Below are 20,122 nucleotides of genomic sequence, written 5' to 3'. Positions count from 1 at the left end.
CTAGTGGATAGTAGGGCATGAAAAGGTCGGAGGACGCGTACCGCCGCCCCTCGCGGCCTCGCTGCGCTCGCCACGCTTCGGGTTCACGTTGATGGCGGGGTGGCGTCAACTACTTTTGGGGGGACATTTCAGTGTTCAGGGGTGTTTTTGGCCCATTTACTATTGTTCCTATGCTGATTTGGGTAAATTGATCCATTTAACATTGTTTCCTATGGTAAATCGTGGTCATCGCGGGTAAATTGAGGCATTTAACATTGTTCTCTATGGGAAAATCGCGGGCATCGCGTCTGGCACATCGCACCCGATTTTTTATCGGCCGCGATGCCCACGATGGCCCCGATTTTACCCCCGATGCCCGCGATTAAAATCGTGGGCGCCCAGATAGGAAACAAGTACCAGCAAAACTGTGGCAAGGCTTGATAGGACTTGTAGTTTCACAACAGGCAGTACGGATGGTGTAATGGTTAGCATTACTGCCTCACAGCGCTGAGGTCATGGATTCGATTCCCGCCACGGTCTTAACTCTGCAGAGTTTGTATATTCTCCCCATGCTTGCGTGGTTTTCCTACAGGTACTCCGGTTTCCTCCCACAATCCAAATATATACTGGTAGGTTATTTGGCTCCTAACAAAATTAACCCTAGAATGTCAGTGTGTGCGTGTACATGTGGTAGTGAATATAGATTGTAAGCTCCACCTGTGCAGGGACTGATTGTTCAAATGTTCTATGTAAAGCGTTGCGGAATATGTGTGCGCTATATAAGAAACTGTTAATAAATAAATAATAAACAGCTGGAGGGCCATAGTTTGGAAATGCCTGCCCTAGGACTTATAACTCGCCCTCTTAGTCTAGCTCTGCCAGGTGTATAAATTCACAACTCCCTGAAGAACATTACTAATTCATTATAACTGGCAGACTAGATAAACCAGTTTGTTCTGTTTTACACTCTCAGTTCTGGTTCTTGACGACATTCCTTCGTCTAAAGCGCACACTAGGAAACTAACGCGACCTTACTATACTCGGCTCTCAGTTTAATATTAATATTTATCATTATAAATGTGCATTGATAGTAATGATTGTAAAACCCTGCAAGCACATTGTTATACATGGTCATATATGCACATTTTTTTTCCATAGCGCCTTAAATACTCCCCAATCTAACCTTGTACTATATTAAGGCAGCTGAAAGACATCGCTAGCGCAGAAACGTACACCCATTCCATTGTAAAACCCTGTTATTAAACACAGTGCCAGATTAAGCCTTCGGGGGGCCCGGGGCACTTTAGACAGGGGGGGGGGGGGGCCTTGCACTTGTCATTACTGGCCGCAAATTGCATGGGAGAATATTACACTGTCAAAACAGAGTAAAGGCAGTATAAACTTGGTCAATGGGTAACTACAGGGGATGTGTGTGTGTGTGTGTGTGTGTGTGTGTGTGTGTGTGTGTGTGTGTGTGTGCGGAAAGTGGCACTCCTTTGGACTTAACAAAAATGACTACGCAGACGCGATCAGCTTCAAATCTCCAACATTTCGGATTTTACTCCATTTTCAAGGATAGAACCATTTCTTTGAGTGCAGCACCCGGGCAGTTGTCATGTGTATCTTGGAGTGCCGGTAACCACGTACATACATACCACATGAAAAGCCTGTGTTTGTCCCTCTGCACCTTACTCTGTAGGAGACCTCACAGTCCCAGTGCTGCCTCTGATTAAAAACCCTCCCATAACTAGGCTGCTGCTGCTTCTCTCCATGGGCCTGAGAAGCATGTAATGAGCTCCACCAATCAGAGCTCAGCACAAATGTCTCAGCCTCTGCCCTCTGGTGCAAAGTGTCATGGGACTTCGTCAACTCCCAGTAATACTCTGCACACTTGTGCAATCAGTGGCCCTTATTCTAATCGGCACGGTACGGCCCGCGTGCGGTCGTACCGCTGATGTTTTTGGTCTGCACATGCGCAGAGGTCATTCTGCGCATGTGCAGCCCCCTTCGCCGCAGACGTCTTTCGTCCGCCGCAAAGGGGGCGTATAGGGGCGTGAGAGGCATCATGCCCTCATTTCCCTATGTGTACGCCCCGCGTTTCATGGGCGTTCCCATGCAAACGCGGGGCGTATGCATGGTAATGAGGGCATGACGCCCTCATTACCATGACATGGGGGCGGAAAGCTGACGTCGCCGGATGTCAGCTTTCAGCCCCCATACAAGCTACCACACGGACGATTGTCCGTGTGGTCTCAGCTTGCGGGAGCTGCCGCGGCGTGCGGCCCTGCCTTCGATGGTCGACGACCATCGAATGCAGGGGGCAGCTCCCACCATGGTGGAGGCGTACGCCTCCACCATTTTTGTGCGGATCGCCAGCCGTCCGTGTAAGGACGGCCGTGGCGATCCGTCTGGTGGGCGGCCCTTGGTTTGTGCGGTCGGAGCCCCGTGTGCGGCTCTGACCGCACCAACCAGAATAAGGGCCAGTGTGCCTTGGATCCCGATGCTCAGCACCATTAATCAGTCACATTTGCCCTTATTCAGATCTGATTGCAGTACAAATTTGTTCTCAAAATGGGCAAAACCATGTGCACTGCAGGTGGGGTAGATGTAACATGTGCAGAGAGAGCTACTTTTGGAATGTGTTGAAATGCAGCCAGTATTAACCCTGCCCATAAACAAAATAACTCCCAGTTTACATGTTACATCGTTACATCGTTACATCGTCCCCACCTGCAGTGCACATGGTTTTGCCCATTTTGAGAACAAATTTGTACTGCGATCAGATCTGAATAAGGGCCATTGTCACATTGGCAGATAGGTGAAGCTGCAGCACTACCCCACTCCCATGCACAAAACTTTTAGCTAAAAAAAAATACATGCCAACCACAGGGGGCCCCCATTATAATCCGGCCCTGATTAAACAGTGAATACAGCTGATGCTAAATGATCTCACGAACTTATATTGTATCAGGATAAGGGGGGAGATTCTGTAAACTAAAAATGCGGTAAAAACCCCGTTATCGGGTTTTTATCGCATTTTGGGATGCTCTACGCATCCCCGCCTGGTTACCATAAAAGCCTATGGGCTTCTAATGCAAACCCACCACCGCCCCGCACCGACCACCCCTCACCTGTGTCCGGGCAGCACAGAGCTGTGCTGCCCGGACCTGTGACCTCCTCCTCCCTGCACTATGATCCTCTTCCGGGTGCAGGGAGGAGGAGAGCCCGGCGCAGCAGTAGCAGCGCCGTGTAAGGGAGGGAGGGGAGAGCCGCCGGGTCCCCATGGGACCTGCTGACTCTCACCGCAAAGGACAGCTCTTAACGCAAGAGCTGTTCTTTGCCATAATTATGCGGAAGCTGGCGGTAAGGGGGCGCGGATGTTAGAGCATCCCCTCCATGGTCACTAGATCGATGCTATGAACGACATACATTAGGTCGACCACTAAAGGTGACACATGAAATAGGTTGGCATGGCTAAGACCAACAGGGTTGGAAGATCAACTCAAGAATTAGGTCCTTTTGGAGCCCCTGCCTTAAATTTGTCTGTAAAGTCGCATATTGCAATACTATCCTGGGTGGTAGATCCCGCCCAGATCACATTGTATATGCGATCCCATAGTAAATAGGACCCTATTACACAACCACCTGGGTACCTCTTCCTGAAAGAAATTGTTAGTTGCATTCATATTCTATTGCATCAATTTCCTACAGCATGGGTAGAACTACAAGTCCCAGCAAGTCTATAAAAACTTTTGTTCAGGTTCAAAAACAGATGCTGGACTGATTTGGTTGCAACCGTCCAATATTTTTTTTTTTAAACGGCACTTTAGCCGCTGTGTGCATGAACGCTGCAATACTGCTGCAGCGCCGTATGCAGGACTTAACTCAGGTAGACACAACCGTGCTGCTCTGCATGTGGGGCAGATGTAACATGTGCAGAGAGAGTTGGATTTGGGAGAGTTTATTTTGTTTATGTGCAGGGTAAATAATGCCTCGAAACATTGCAGACAGGTACAGTTTTATATTATTTAGTGTACGTTAGAAAAACCTGCAATATTTATAGGTTGGCCATACAATGAATGACAGATGAGAATTTCCCGGTGTGCCACAGGAGAGGAGATTATCTCTCCTCATTAGTTCTCTGTGTAGCACAGATAAACAAAATGGCTGATGCGCAGCAAGAAAATGTAAATGAGCAGCAGAAATAAAGGCAACAGCAAAACACTGTGGTATAAAAGTATTTATTTCATGAACAATCACAGTTATATTGTTAAATCATTCCTTTATGACTAGAGCCCAGCCCTTCAAAATGGCAGATCAACAATGTGTGTGCTAGAACAGAGAAACACTTGCATTGCCTCCGCTGGGTGCCATCTAGTGGCTGCTGGTGTGCAAAAAATCGAATTCCCCCATAGAGGTGAGGAGCATTTTATCAGATAGGATACACAAATATAGGTGTTAATTCTTAGAAATAATATTGGTATAAAAAGTGAGCTCTGATGTCATCTAGTTTTATTATACGGCATAATGCATCACCTACTCAGTACTTATAAATGTTATGTAATTTGTGTAACCTGTGTAAAAACAGCCTGGGTGACTTCTAATACCCATATAATATACAGCAGGGGTGCATTATCCCATATATAAGTGCAGAATGTCTCATTAACAAGGCTGCAGAATTGAAATATACAGTCGTGCGTGTAAACGGTCCTTGACTTGGACTATAAGGCACAATTTTTGGTGGTCTTTGTTTTGTAGGTGAGAGGTCTGCGCAGAGTTGGCTGCAGGTGACATCTGTGCCATGTCCAGCATGTTCCTCGTCAAGCTTTCACTTCCCCAACAGTCTATGGCCATCCAGTATGAAGGGAGACGAAAGGTCCTGCTTATCCAGATGCACACGCAGGCCCTGCACGTTGTGAGGTAAAAAAAGCGAGCGTTATAATCAGCTGACCCCGGGACACCAATTATATCACTGCTGCCAATAAATAAAGCTTTATTTTAACTTTTTTTTTTAATACTCTCTACTCACACACCAAAGTCCATTTTTTCCCCAATGAAACTGTGATAAGCCTTTTTAATGATTGGGATATTTATTTTCCACAAATCCATATTAAATCAGGCCCAAAGTACAGACTATTTTCAATTAATATTTTTCATTGAATCATCAAATGATTTTGCAAGCGCTCTTAGGCTTATGGCCTCATTCCTGCTTTCTCTGCCGTTATCCATTCTTATTTACCACTATTTGGTGGTTTCAGGGTGATCTCCCGAATTTTTCATGCTCTTCCTTCAGGTCACATGGTGTAGAATAACCACGTAACATCGCAGTGAGTTTGTTTCCAGACATAAACGTGTCGGCCATCAGCATGCAGCGCAGCTGACGGCCGATATATCTGCAGATGTGTCAGCGCATCGCGCTGTGTGCGGGCAATCTGCATCACAAATCTACCATGTAAACCCCGGCCCAGTTGTGTCATCGGGCACAACACATCGGGACAATGATCGGTAAAGGCGTCTATGCACTAAATCTTCAAGCCAGACAGCGGTGCGTCGGCCTATTGTGTACCCATAAGTCATGTTTCTTTCCTTGTGTGTAACGCTTTTGTACTTTATACCGCGTTGCAGACCCCCTTGTGTTGCCATGTTAATAATGGATAATAATGATGAAACCCACATCAATAACTGGCCTGCCTCAGATACGTCCCATCACTCCTACAGGAGCCAATCACAGCGTTCAGGGGGAGGATGAGGAAAGGTGGCTGATGGGTCTATGATTCAGAATTGCTCGCTGGGCTGCGTGTGTTCGGAGCCCAGAGAGCAGGTTAACGCCGCCCCGCCGGACGCACAAAAGCATGTGCGGGGCTGCGAACGGATGCATACAGGTACACATCCAGCTGCTAGCGCCCACACAGAGGAGAAATCCTTCCATGGTTACTTCTCCTCCTCGATGCTCGCAGCCGCCACGTGACCCAGGAATCGCACAGTGGCTACTTGTATTTTCGCAAAACCTGGGCAGGCGCCAACATCAGACAGAGGAACGCCTGTATTCGTTGGGGCCCACCCAGCGTTTCTATAGGTGCGCCCACAGTTTTTGTGAAGGTGACTGCAGTGGTGGCCCGCACATTCACATTACAGACTATGGAGGTTATTCTGGCTCACATGCAGCGCTGCGAATGTCAAAGTTCTGCATGTGGCTTTAACGCTGCCTGCCGCTTAGACAGCCGCCAACCGCCCCCTCACTTGGCGGGCGGGGGGGGGGGTTAGAGATCAAGCGGACCTGAATAAAAGGTCCTATGCGCGTGGACAGAAGGCCAAATATCGGAAGAGGGGCTGAATTTGGACCTGTGCAAAGAGATCAGAATCGGCCCTGTATCAGTATTTAGGTCACTGCCCTATATAATCCCTAATGATATTAGAGGGGCGCAACCTAACCATCTTTATATCGTTAATAATATCATTAAGTATATTGTTCAGTGTGTTTCCACTGGATCGTTAACGATAAACCTAATTGGCTGTACATGTAGTCTGATCTGACAATATTGTCAGTGACTGAATGTTCGGCGGGTGCCTCCGTGGGGGGGTTCGTTTCCGTCCGCGGCACCGCAGATATAGTTAACAATATCAGGGATGCTACATATCAATAAGGCCGCGGATAGGAAAGTAAAAAAAAAAAAGGATAATAGCAGGGGGATGCGGCCTGTGTTTGCAGGCGGCCGGCAGTCTGGCGGGTGGGACACTAACTCAGGGAGAGAGAACAGACTGCTTCTGCAGCTGCCTCTCTCCCCTGCTCAGCACACGGCACTGACCAACCTGCCCTCTCTACTCCCACTGCCTGGCTCTCTGCAGCGAGGGAGGTGGGGTCGGGACCTGAACCCCTCCATCAGACCCTGGCCTGGGTAAAAAGTAACCGCACCCCCCGCCCCCCCCCCCCTATGGACCTTAAGAAAACTCTTGGCCAGCAGGATAAAATTAACCAGCCCTGATAACGATGTTGACTCCATCACTCGATAATCACTTGATTATCGGTCACATAAAGCAATATACCATAGATGACAATACTCACCTCTCCAAAATATGAGATTAATGGGGAAATCTCACACACCGCTGGCGGATCTGCCGTTTCTGGAGCGCTGCAAATAACAAGCAACGGAGATACAATGATGAGACTGGTGGATGGCATGTAACCCTCATTGTTGCTACGGCAGTCAGACAGGTTCCATTACCCTACGCGTTTCATTACATACTAACCCAGAGTTGACTGCGATCTCATGGCCGCTAGCATCTGTGAACTTGGCACCGGCTCTCAGCGCCCATCGATAGTGCTGCCATAGGAGCGCTCGTCTCGCTGTAGTCGGAGTGTCTTTGTCCGCTGTGTCCGCGTTTTTCAAGGGGGAGAACTCTTCCTCCCGTATGACTTCGAATGCCACAAAGTTTCTAAGATATAAGAGAGTAGTGAGGTTACAGGTTTACACACCAGCTGTACATGGTTCCACATGGCTGCTTTATTAGTAATTAAAACACTGTATAAAAGGGCCTGATTCAGGTTGGCTCGCTATTTTCCCGAGTTCAGTCCGGGGACCAATGTTGCGGGTCTGCACATGCTTATGGGCGAAAACACGCATGTGTAGAATGCCGTCGGCAAGTTTCACACTCACTGAGGTGTATGCACAGAGGTGGCCCAGCGTTTCCTGGGTGTACCCACGGAAACGGTGGGTGCGCCCAGAAACACGCTGGGCGTCCCCATGTGAACGCAGAGGTGTCAAGTCTTTTTTTTTTGCGACCATCTAATGAACTTTCGCCTCTACGGCCGCATGTGCATGGATGCGTAAGTGAACATCTCCATTAGCATGCGTATGCAGGCATTCACTCAGCAAAGGGGGGCGGGCGTTCTCTCGCCCAGCAGGTGGCATTTACCCGCTTGCTAAGCAGCGAATTTACGCTAGGTGAGCCATCCTGAATCAGGCCTACACTGTAGGACGGAGATGCTGGTGTCCTGAGCGATGTTCAGAAGTCAGAAATATCGGCGCATGTATTCAATGCGGACAATGCCAACTGCAATGAAGCCTGGCAGATTCGACTTAGTAAATAGTGGAATCTGCATGGTCGAAAGGGGGATGTTTAATTTTCTAATCCGGCGTCCATGTTCGACCTAATACATTTCCACAATCCACGTGTATTCGGATTGTCAGAAAGCTTCTGTGAGTCGGAACATTGAATACTGATGGTCAAATTGGCGCTGAATTAGCCATGATGCCGACTATCGGAAACAAACATTGAATACCCCCGCTTAGGGGTAAACATAATGGGACGCCTTGCGAGAATGCACAGATTTTTTAATGGAGTGTACACACTTGTACAATTTAGACTATCTGCATACAATTTAGACTATATAGTGCAGATCTGCACTATATAGTCTATGCAGCCAAGACTTTCTGGCTGCGATACGGGAACGCGCATCGGGATCGCAAGGGTTAAAACCTGTGCGATCTGCATGCGATCCAGATGACATTTTGACTATATAGTTAAAATCTCATGCACATTGTACAAGTGTGTACACACCATTAGTGTCAATCCTTTACAAGGAAACACAGGTTGGTGTCTCGCGTCTCGCCCTTCCAGGCTTCTCGCACCCTATTACATTTACTTCCAGGCTGTTTGATGCTCAGACTGAACAGCTGGTTCTGTCTATGGGGCTATTCTGGTTGATTTGCATGGATGCGAATTCGCAACCACCAAACCTCGCCTTGTGAATGGTCGGCTGCCACCACTCATTCGCAGGTGCGATTCACGTGCGGGGCATGCGAATGTTACATAGTACATAGTAACATCCATTCGCAGGGCAGGGGGATCCACACACACATCTTTCGATGGTCGCCGACCATCGAAAGATGTGGAAGGTGAACGCACATATGTAAGGTTGCTCTGAGTAACCTTACATATACGTGCACGCTGGGAAGGAAATGGGCGGGCAGCTGGCATCCGGTGATGTGCGCTGCCCGCCGCATGGCCTCATTAGCATGAGAACGTCCAGCTTTCTCATTGGAAAGCTGGGTGTTCCCGTATGCTAATAGGGCCGCCCGCTGTCCTGGGTGCCTGCACCTGGTGAACAGTCTGTTTGCCGTGGGTGCACACACCCTGCACATGCGCAGAAACGCGTAGTAAAACAACATCGGTCCCTGCACGAACACAGCCCTGCTGCGAACGCACCGAAATAAGGTCTTCTGTGTATCCAGCATACAATTACGCTCAGAGAGAGGGTCACTCACTTGGCGAACTGAAAGACGTCAAACACAAACTTTTCTAGTTTGATCCCGTTTGGCCGCTCCGGTTTTACCAAGTTTCCTTGTTCGTCTACATACGGAACTTTCTTTATGGCTACGTGGTATCCAAGACGTGGCTCGAAAGTCCTGGTGGGTGAGGAAGGAACATACTGAGTGGGGCATGCCAGCAGTAAAATGTTGAGAAATGTTTTACATTGGCACTACCATGGCACACAAAGGGGCGGATTTCCGCGCATGGACGCAAATGGCGAGTTATCGCATACAGCGCCTGCGCCGATGCAAATGTATGCATATGTCTGTACTACTTAGAGTTGGATGGAACTGTGCTTCCGTGAAATTGGTTGTTTTGTGTCTGTATCTGATGCTCTGTGCGAGTCCTGTGTATGGGTAAGCCTGTTTCTTATTTCCTGCCCCTGGCACGTGTGTGGCACAGCTATTCTCTTGCAGGCTCAAGATCCCCGCATTAACTGGATGGATCCTCAAAGTAAAATAGGCTTGCGCAACTGCTGGTAAATACCGCCGCTTCGTATTTGAGTAACAATGTCGCGTATACAATTACAGGGGAGCTTTGGCTGTTAGGCCAATGGGGATCACTGACCTGGCCACATTCTTCAGGAAGTCCAGGGTGAAGAAGTGATTGCAGATGTTGCCGGCATTGTACGTCAAGCTGCCGTCAGGGTTACGTTTCTCTGCCGTGTCTGGGCTAATCTCACTATATTCCACCACCTGGTAAATACCATCTACTTGGCACACCACCCCAACGGGCTCAGCCGGGTACGCCTTCTCCACCACCTGGACAGCCAGAAGATACACAGTCAGTGTTATGCTAGGGTGACGCTCTTAGCTATGTTATCTGTTGTGATGTGCAATATAATGAATCTAAAAAAACGTGCCCATTTATTAGGCCCCAAAATCACATGGCAATTTGTGATGGCATGTATCGTAGAAGGGACAGGGGTTCTAATTAAAGCCCATCCATGCAATATGTTCAGCCCGCACATGCAGTGGCCATTACGGAGAGGGTTCCCGGTGAGCCCTCCCCAGAACAGGTGTAGTAATCAGTAAGCAGTAATCCAGGCTTTCAGATCTGCTGTCCTACTAAAGCTGGGTACACATATGTACAATTTCATTTTTCTTGCGACCGTTCGATCGACCGAATTCACGTTCGGCCGTCCGAAACATACGACCGATCTGCGCGTACACATATGTACAATTTTACTTGCGACGTCCGATGTACTCCCGTCCAAACAATCGCAAGAAAAAGATTGTACCACCGTACACACTCTCCCGTTCTGGCTATTCACACGATAAAAATGTACACAACATTATCATAATGGGCTGGATTAAAAGAGCATACCAAAACGAGGCGTGATCACGGAACAAAGAATCGTTCGTGTAGTACAGTGAATAGAGCCGTGACTATTCAGATCATTGCTAGCTGTACTGGATATACGTACGTACGTTCGTTCGTCTATCGGTGCATTTGGGCCTTTTTAATTATGAGCTTGAGGAGAAGGAAGGCTCGTGCGTGTATTTTGGCTGCTATAACTATATCTGTCAGGAATGCACACACAACGATTATTTATTTCAAAAGGAATGCACACACAACGAATATTCTTTAACAGCATGGCGCGGAAAGTACGGGGGAGAAGACTTCCTGTTGTTTACATGCTGCGCTGATGGAGGGATGACGCAGCTAGTCAACACCCACATGGGCGTGCTGCTTTTGGGAGGAATGATCGCAGGAACGGGCTGCATATCGATCGAACGTGCGTACACATGTCACTTTTCTTTCGATATGGAGCCGTCCTGTCGGAAGAATATTAAGCAGCAAAGAACCTGCGACCGACCGACCGTGGACGGCCAAGAGCGTTTTTGGCCGTTTATCGATCGCAACGAAGGGATCGGGACAGCGTACACATATATACAATCGAACGGGCGTTCGTCCGCAGATCGGAAGAACGGCCCGACGATTGTACATATGTGTACCCAGGTCTCGGAAGATGATTAATAGGTTGCGGCCACTTGTGCACAACACCCCTGTGTGCCTCAGGAACCGCAGGTGGCGCCTGGCCATTGGGGGGGGGGCAGCCGTGCACAGGGGTGAAGATCCACTTTGGCAGGACGGCACTTTCCTGATTGTTGGGCTCCAAAGATTCATAGCCCAACGATCAAATCTGAATCAGGCCCAATAACACATGGGATAAGGGATAAACTAACAATGTAATGCGTTATTGCGAATCTGACTGGCTGCTTATCACGGATTATGTGTCGGGTGTGTAATGCAAAGCATAACTCCTTATCAAGGGCGGCATTGGGGGTGGAGCGAACCGCTAAGTGAATAGTTCCCAGCAACAGGGCGGGATGTATTAATACTCATCGCCGCCCCTCGCCGCCCAGCCGCTGCGATTGCTACCGCATATGTACTAACATATGCGCCTAGCATCGGGGTGCGGTGACGGAGACCCACGCGATACCTGTAATGTGGTGTGCGGGGGTCTCCGTCAAATCCCGGCAGCTGTCAGTGTCCCCGGCGTCTCCTCCTCCCCCTGCAGCCGGATGTCCTGCCGGCTGTGACACCTGCTGGGGGAGGAGGAGATCGATGGAGGATGGGAGGTCGCGCGGGCGGCGATAGAAGCCCGTAGGCTTCTATAGGGTTTCGCCACCCAGAGGTGGCGATACCGCATTTTCCCTTTAGTACATCCCGCCCATAGTCCTCAAAGGTGTGTCCTATTGGCTTACTTGCAATTGTCAGGTTGTATAGAAGACAGAAGCAGTAAGTTCTGTATTTTCACAGTAATAAAAAAACATTTAAATCAAACCACAACATAAATGCCCAAATAATCTTTTTGGCAATCTGGGAGCTATGCAAAGTCAAAGTCCATGGTCTACGGGGCAGAATTATTTTTGTTTAGTTTCCTTCCGACAGGTACGTGTGGCAACTAGAACTCTGCGACTTTGCCTGATTCAGGGGCCTGATTCAGTCCTGATGACTGCTGTGAGAATTCACGATCTTATTGATTATCGAACGACAGCGCTTGTGTAACGGCCGCAAGGCGCATTTACAGCCGCAAATAGCAACAAAATTATTTATCGCTAGGTAGTCGCGGTTTCATTACCATAGTCGCTATTTGACTGACAGGAGCGCTGTGTCTGGGCGGAACCGGACGTTTTCTGTTTGTGCCAGTAAAAATGCAGGCGTGCCCGGGCGTGATCTGGGAGGGTGTGTGACGCCAGCTCCGGCCTCAATCAGCCCGTCTCGGTCTCTTAATTATGAATTTGCAGATGGCACCCAATCAGCAATCCATTCCCAGGGGAACGCCCATCGTTTTCATAGGGACCCCCATGAAACGGTGGGCGTTCCCATGGCCCATCACCGTAACCTCCCCCGTCCCTCCCTCCTCTCTGCGTCCCGCCCTCCAAGTGAGCACCTTTCCGTGGCCGTTCACAGTCGGGTTTGCGCATGCACAGACCCCGACCATCGGGGCAGAGGCCAAATTCGGATCATGCCGTGTGAACCAGAATCAGCCCCCATGTTGCTATGCAAGGGGAGTAAATACATTTATGTTTTCTGTGCAGGGTAAATACTGACTGCTTTTGCATGTCTGATATTTAAAAGGGCAATGCTTAGACTAGCAAGACACATCTAGTAAAATCATGACCCTTTTAATTATTGGGCATAAATATGCTCAGAACTGTTGGGTTTTACAACCTGACTCTTCATAAGTAACCCTATAGCAGGCATGTCCAAACCATGGCCCTCCAGCTGTTGTGAAACTACAAGTCCCATCATGTCTTGCCACAGTTTTACTATTAGGGAATGCTAAAACTATTGCAAGGCATGCTGGGATGTGTAGTTTCACAACAGCTGGAGGGCCATAGTTTGGACATGCCTGCCTTATAGTGTCCAGTGGTGTGACTAGAAGTTTTGCACCCCCTGCCAAAAAAGTTTATAGCTCCCCCACCCCCCAGGGGTTACATGCTCGTTGCCAGGGGCTTCTTGCTCTTTGCAAAAGGTTTAGTGTACCCAGCCCCGCCTGCACTTGCAAAATCCATCACTTACGGGTAGAGATATATGGGCTGCCCTTCCCTGAATGCTACAGGTCCAGTAGGACCTCCAGCATCTGTATTCTCCAAGGCAGTGGCCATTTTTGAAGGGATGTATTTAGCAGATTCCATGCAGATGGCCAGACTGCAAGGAATGTGCAAAGATCCTGCACCTCCGGCTCCCCCCTGCCACCGCTAGGTCTGAGGTGGCATGGTTACACCAGTCATAGTGTCTATGACATGATATATAGTCTACAATACACCACCAACCTTAGCCCCGCAGTCAGCGCCTTTGGACACACAGAATCCCACAAAGACAGGATCAGCCATCTTCACCAGTATATTGTCCACACAGTACACATGTACATAGGAGATGCCACGTGCCTCCATGTCTTCCAATATATGGTTGTCAGCGAGAGCTCTATACAGTCCTCCGTTGCCATCTGGAAAGAAGAAAAATCTTCTGAGCCATGGTCAACATAGGGTTCAGGAAGCTATAGATTAAGGACCATAGGAATACAGCGTTGTAAATATCTTTCCAATTATTCCGGGAGACTAGAAGAACCAGAGTTATTGGCTAACGTCCCTGCAGGTGACATCCAGTCTATGTCATAGGAATAAATACCTGGAGCCATCGCCACCTTGTTCTTACGCTCCAAGATCGCCTTCCCGTCAAAACCAACCGCAGGCAACATCCTCTGCTCAAACATGACTACGTCCGACCGGTCAACGCCAAAGAAGTTGTGTTCCTCAAAGAACTTCTGAGTGGGGTTCAGTGTGAACTCGCTGGTCATTATGTACCTGGACAGAGAAATAGGGTACGTAGGACAAGGACCCATCACAGCTCTCTGATATAGGCAGTAGCCTGCCCATATCAGAGACCACTAGGACACCCTGCACTCACTGACCTGCCTATATCAGGGACCACTTGGACACCCTGCACTCACTGACCTGCCCATATCAGGGACCACTTGGACACAATACACTCACTGACCTGCCCATATCAGGGACCACTAGGACACTATGCACTCACTGACCTGCCTGTATCAGGGACCACTAGGACACTATGCACTCACTGTCCAGTCTATATTAGGGACCACTAGAACACTATGCACTTACTGTCCTGTCTATATCAGGGACCACTAGGACCCCCAGCACTCACTGACCTGCCTGTATCAGGGACCACTAGGACCCCCAGCACTCACTGACCTGCCTGTATCAGGACCACTAGGACACCCAGCACTCACTGTCCTGCCTGTATCAGGGACGATTAGGACACCCTGCACTCACTGACCTGCCTGTATCAGGGACCACTAGGACCCCCAGCACTCACTGACCTGCCTGTATCAGGGACGATTAGGACACCCTGCACTCACTGACCTGCCTATATCAGAGACCACTAAGGCACAAAGCACCCAATGACCTGCCTATATCAGGGACCACTAGGACACTATGCACTCACTGACCTGCCTGTATCAGGGACCACTAGGACACTATGCACTCACTGTCCAGTCTATATTAGGGACCACTAGAACACTATGCACTTACTGTCCTGTCTATATCAGGGACCACTAGGACCCCCAGCACTCACTGACCTGCCTGTATCAGGGACCACTAGGACCCCCAGCACTCACTGACCTGCCTGTATCAGGACCACTAGGACACCCAGCACTCACTGACCTGCCTGTATCAGGGACGATTAGGACACCCTGCACTCACTGACCTGCCTGTATCAGGGACCACTAGGACCCCCAGCACTCACTGACCTGCCTATATCAGGGACCACTAGGACACTATGCACTCACTGACCTGCCTGTATCAGGGACCACTAGGACACTATGCACTCACTGTCCAGTCTATATTAGGGACCACTAGAACACTATGCACTTACTGTCCTGTCTATATCAGGGACCACTAGGACCCCCAGCACTCACTGACCTGCCTGTATCAGGGACCACTAGGACCCCCAGCACTCACTGACCTGCCTGTATCAGGACCACTAGGACACCCAGCACTCACTGTCCTGCCTGTATCAGGGACCACTAGGACCGGTTACACTGCCGCACTCACCATGGCACAGTGCACTTTGTACAATGTTTCTCGCCAGCCAACTGCTGCAGCCGGAGGATCCGCTCCGCCTGGATCTGGTACAATGTTTTACCGCTGGGAAGACCAACACTATACATTCCCTTGGGGTACGTCACACCCAGACGAGTACCCTGACCTCCGGCAAGCAGCAACACAGCCACCTTGTTCTCGGAGATGGCGCGGAGTCCTGGAATATAAAATAATTGTAGCTTTCATGTATTACAACAGTGGAATATTTCATACAATTGATTCAACCCCCAACAATGCATTACATTAATGCAACTTATATTTAATCTTCGTTTCCTTGTATTTCTATCTATCCCACTATACACCAACATTTCTTGCACTGCAAAATCACAGAGCACAATGACAGGAAGGAAACATGGGAGACAGCAGCCGCACATCACAGGTCAGCAAAGAGATTTCAACCCTCAAATGTATCTAATAGCTGTAATACGGAGTGAAGTTCGGGAAGAATAGCGATAGGAGTGGAGTAATTACACTGAATTATTACATGGACATAATGTGAACGAATGTTGGCAGTCGACGGTAATCGTCAGTGCCAGGTTTCGGGCTCAAGCACTATAAAAACCCATTGTCAACCTGCACTATGCTATCCACCAATCAGAGTGCAGCATTCTTTAACTGCCTCACAGCCAGACAGTGAATGGCTGTCAACGTGGCGATTGATGGACGGCTGGCGCTATGCACCAATCAGAGTGCTGACAGCCGTTCACTGTATGGAAGCCTGTAGAGAGACGGCGCAGAACCACAGGAGGGGCGTGTTTGGATTTGTTCCCGTGAATGGGTGTGTAGGGGCCCCGTGCATGGCTTTTGCGTAGGACCTACAAAGCGGATAAAGTGGCACTGGCTACAAGGAGGGAGGGATCAGTTGCAGACAGGCTCCACGCTGGCACTACCATGCCTCTGCTGCGGTGCACTACGTTACATGGGAGCACTGTGATTTATGGTAATTATTATGGTGCAGATTGTTATTTGGATACATATCATTTACATAGGGCCAAGCAACTGTGGGGGGCGGGTGAGCGGATCCCCGTGGGTCTCCCCCTCCTGCCAGGCTCCTCCTCCCTGCACCCAGAAGATGCTAGGGAGGAGGAAGTTACTGGTTCGGGACGGACTGCAGGTGAGGGGGGGGGGGGTCACAAAAATAAGCCCATAATCTTCTATAGGGTTACACAGAACCCTCCGCAGTGAAACCCCAGCGGTGGGGCTTTAGTGCATCTGAACATTCAGTAAAAAAAAAAATAAGATACAGTTTTTATTGTGTTTTCAGTTTACTACATCCCGCTCCCCACGAGGATGGGGTGAATGAGGAAGGTGGGGGCAGAGCAGTATGCACCTGATGGGATGGGACATGCTACAGGGTACAGTAACATGCAGAGCTCCCTCCTCCCAGGTAACCAGCTGTTCGGGGTGACTCTGGGGAAGGTGGAGGCAGAGCACTGTGCACCTGATGGGATAGGACATGCTACAGGGTACAGTAACATGCAGAGCTCCCTCCTCCCAGGTAACCAGCTGTTCGGTGTGATTTGGGGAAGGTGGGGGCAGAGCACTGTGCACCTGATGGGATAGCACATACTGGGGGATATAGTAACATGCAGAGCTCCCTCCTCCCAGGTAACCAGCTGTTCGGTGTGACTCTGGGGAAGGTGGGGGCAGAGCACTGTGCACCTGATGGGACAGGACATACTGGGGGATATAGTAACATGCAGAGCTCCCACCTCCCAGGAAATCAGCTGTTCGGTGTGACTCTGGTGAAGGTGGGGCGGAGCACTGTGCACCTGATGGGATAGCACATACTGGGGGTTATAGTAACATGCAGAGCTCCCTCCTCCCAGGTAACCTGCTGTTCGGTGTGACTCTGGGGAAGGTGGGGGCGGAGCACTGTGCAGCTGATGGGATAGCACATACTGGGGGTTATAGTAACATGCAGAGCTCCCTCCTCCCAGGTAACCTGCTGTTCGGGGTGACTCTGGGGAAGGTGGAGGCAGAGCACTGTGCACCTGATGGGATGGGACATGCTACAGGGTACAGTAACATGCAGAGCTCTCACCCCCCTCCTCCCAGGTAACCAGCTGTTTGTGTGACTCTGGGGAAGGTGGGGGCACAGCACTGTGCACCTGATGGGATAGCACATACTGGGGGGATATAGTAACATGCAGAGCTCTCACCTCCCTCCTCCCAGGTAACCTGCTGTTCGGTGTGACTCTGGGGAAGGTGGGGGTAGAGCACTGTGCATCTGATGGGATAGCACATACTGGTGGGATATAGTAACATGCAGAGCTCTCACCCCCCCTCCTCCCAGGTAACCTGCTGTTCGGTGTGACTCTGGGGAAGGTGGGGGCACAGCACTGTGCACCTGATGGGATAGCACATACTGGGGGGATATAGTAACATGCAGAGCTCCCTCCTCCCAGGTAACCAGCTGTTCGGGGTGACTCTGGGGAAGGTTGAGGCAGAGCACTGTGCCTCAATCACTGTGGTGATGGGATAGCACATACTGGTGGGATATAGTAACATGCAGAGCTCCCTCCTCCCAGGTAACAAGCTGTTCGGTGTGACTCTGGGGAAGGTGGAGGCAGAGCACTGTGCATCTGATGGGATAGCACATACTGGGGGTTATAGTAACATGCAGAGCTCCCTCCTCCCAGGTAACCAGCTGTTCGGAGTGACTCTGGGGAAGGTGGAGGCAGAGCACTGTGCATCTGATGGGATAGCACATACTGGTGGGATATAGTAACATGCAGAGCTCCCTCCTCCCAGGAAACCTGCTGTTCGGTGTGACTCTGGGGAAGGTGGAGGCAGAGCACTGTGCACCTGATGGGATAGCATAGCACATACTGGGGGGATATAGTAACATGCAGAGCTCTCACCCCCCTCCTCCCAGGTAACCTGCTGTTCGGGGTGACTCTGGGGAAGGTGGGGGCAGAGCACTGTGCATCTGATGGGATGGGACATAATGGGGGGATATAGTAACATGCAGAGCTCCCTCCTCCCAGGAAACCTGCTGTTCGGTGGGACTCTGGGGAAGATGGAGGCAGAGCACTGTGCACCTGATGGGATAGCACATAATGGGGGGATATAGTAACATGCAGAGCTCCCTCCTCCCAGGTATCAAGCTGTTCGGTGTGACTCTGGGGAAGGTGGAGGCAGAGCACTGTGCACCTGATGGGATAGCACATGCTGGTGGGATATAGTAACATGCAGAGCTCTCACCCCCCTCCTCCCAGGTAACCTGCTGTTCGGGGTGACCCTGGGGGGAAGGTGGGGGCAGAGCACTGTGCATCTGATGGGATGGGACATAATGGGGGGATATACCGGTAGTAACATGCAGAGCTACCTCCTCCCAGGTAACCAGCTGTTCGGGGTGACTCTGGGGAAGGTGGGGGCAGAGCACTGTGCACCTGATGGGATAGCACATGCTGGTGGGATATAGTAACATGCAGAGCTATCACCCCCCTCCTCCCAGGTAACCAGCTGTTTGTGTGACTCTGGGGAAGGTGGGGGCAGAGCACTGTGCACCTGATGGGATGGGACATACTGGGGGGATATAGTAACATGCAGAGCTCCCTCCTTCCAGGAAACCTGCTGTTCGGTGTGACTCTGGGGAAGGTGGGGGCGGAGCACTGTGCACCTGATGGGATAGCACATACTGGTGGGATATAGTAACATGCAGAGCACTCACCTCCCTCCTCCCAGGAAATCAGCTGTTCGGGGTGACTCTTCCTAACGCTGCCCAGGAACTCTGCAGGCACCGGGCGCATCTGATCATCCAGGCGCTGCGGGGAGCTGCTCTCCCTAACATAAGCCTCCTTAGCCCGGCGGCAGTGCTCCCGGAGCTCGGTGGGGTCCAGCAGCTGCAGCTCCCCCAGCAGATCGTCCCTCTCCCCGGGGCTCAGCTCCTCCAGGAACCGCAGCAGATGCCCCTGGCCGGCTTCCTGCATCCTCTGCCGAATCTCCTGGCCGGGCTCCATTACGGGGAAGTCACTGATGGTATCACACGGCGGCGCTGGGACCGCGGGGGGATCCGGACGGTAGTATGGGGACTGGACGCGGTAACTATGGAGACGAGAAGTCCGGGTACCATCTATTAAAGCACTGGGGGGGGGGGGGCGGAGAGAGGCGCGTGACTGGCTTTAGGGGGGCGGGTCCGGAGCCTGTGTCACGTGCTGCGGTTTCTCTGTTTAAAAAATTGCTGCTGACCACAAAGCACAGTGCATGGGGATGGACATTGGGGTGGCTGGCATCGATGATGATAGTACAAAGTAATGGCCATGATGGATGACTATCGATGGTTTTATCTATCAATGGCCACCCTTTTTCTTTGACTGACTGGCCCGTGGGCCGGTCAGAACCTTCACAGGTGTCGGGAGCTCGTATGCTTGTGCCTCGCCACCTTGGGAAAAAAAACACTCCAGGTAATTTCTGGTACCGTAAATCCCAATAGAAGCAGCGCCTTTGTGTGCAAATGCATGTGCTTTTTGTGCTGACTTTGTGAACATCGGCATTGCATGCGGCGATGCCCTAAGGTCCCGATTCACACCCAGAGGCCTGAGGTACAGTCAGGGGCTGGCTGGCAACTTTTAGCCTAGGGGGCAAGTCCAGAGCACTGGCCCATACCCCCCATCATTCTGGAAAGCTGAATGCTTGTGCGCGCCGGCGGCGTGTGGCCTATCATAAGGGGGCGTGGCCTGTACCTTGATTGT

At 50.5% G+C, this 20,122-nt stretch overlaps 1 protein-coding gene across 1 annotated transcript; it reads right to left on the bottom strand.

Annotated features, from left to right (window-relative positions):
- Positions 1-4,206: 4,206 nt before the first annotated feature.
- UAP1L1 (UDP-N-acetylglucosamine pyrophosphorylase 1 like 1) lies at positions 4,207-19,554 on the bottom strand. Its single transcript, XM_083158656.1, has 9 exons — positions 19,102-19,554; positions 15,378-15,582; positions 13,933-14,108; positions 13,578-13,750; positions 9,859-10,052; positions 9,246-9,386; positions 7,228-7,413; positions 7,043-7,109; positions 4,207-4,885 (listed from the first exon to the last, which is right to left on the bottom strand). Exons 1-9 carry the CDS (start codon positions 19,388-19,390, stop codon positions 4,808-4,810), a joined length of 1,509 nt encoding a protein of 502 aa, XP_083014782.1. The 5' UTR covers positions 19,391-19,554; the 3' UTR covers positions 4,207-4,807.
- Positions 19,555-20,122: the final 568 nt, after the last annotated feature.

This window comes from Crinia signifera, chromosome 9 (assembly GCF_055691185.1).
Source record: "Crinia signifera chromosome 9, ASM5569118v1, whole genome shotgun sequence".
Lineage (NCBI taxonomy): Eukaryota > Metazoa > Chordata > Amphibia > Anura > Myobatrachidae > Crinia > Crinia signifera.
This window is presented reverse-complemented; position numbering and strand designations above follow the sequence as displayed.

Coding starts and splice junctions, on each gene's coding strand:
- UAP1L1 (XM_083158656.1), bottom strand. CDS start 19,390: ATGGAGCCCGGCCAGGAGATTCGGCAGAGGATGCAGGAAGCCGGCCAG. Junction 15,583..19,101: donor GATTTCCTGGGAGGAGGGAG/GTGAGTGCTCTG, acceptor TTTATATTCCAG/GACTCCGCGCCATCTCCGAG. Junction 7,110..7,227: donor GAGATCGCAGTCAACTCTGG/GTTAGTATGTAA, acceptor TGTTATTTGCAG/CGCTCCAGAAACGGCAGATC.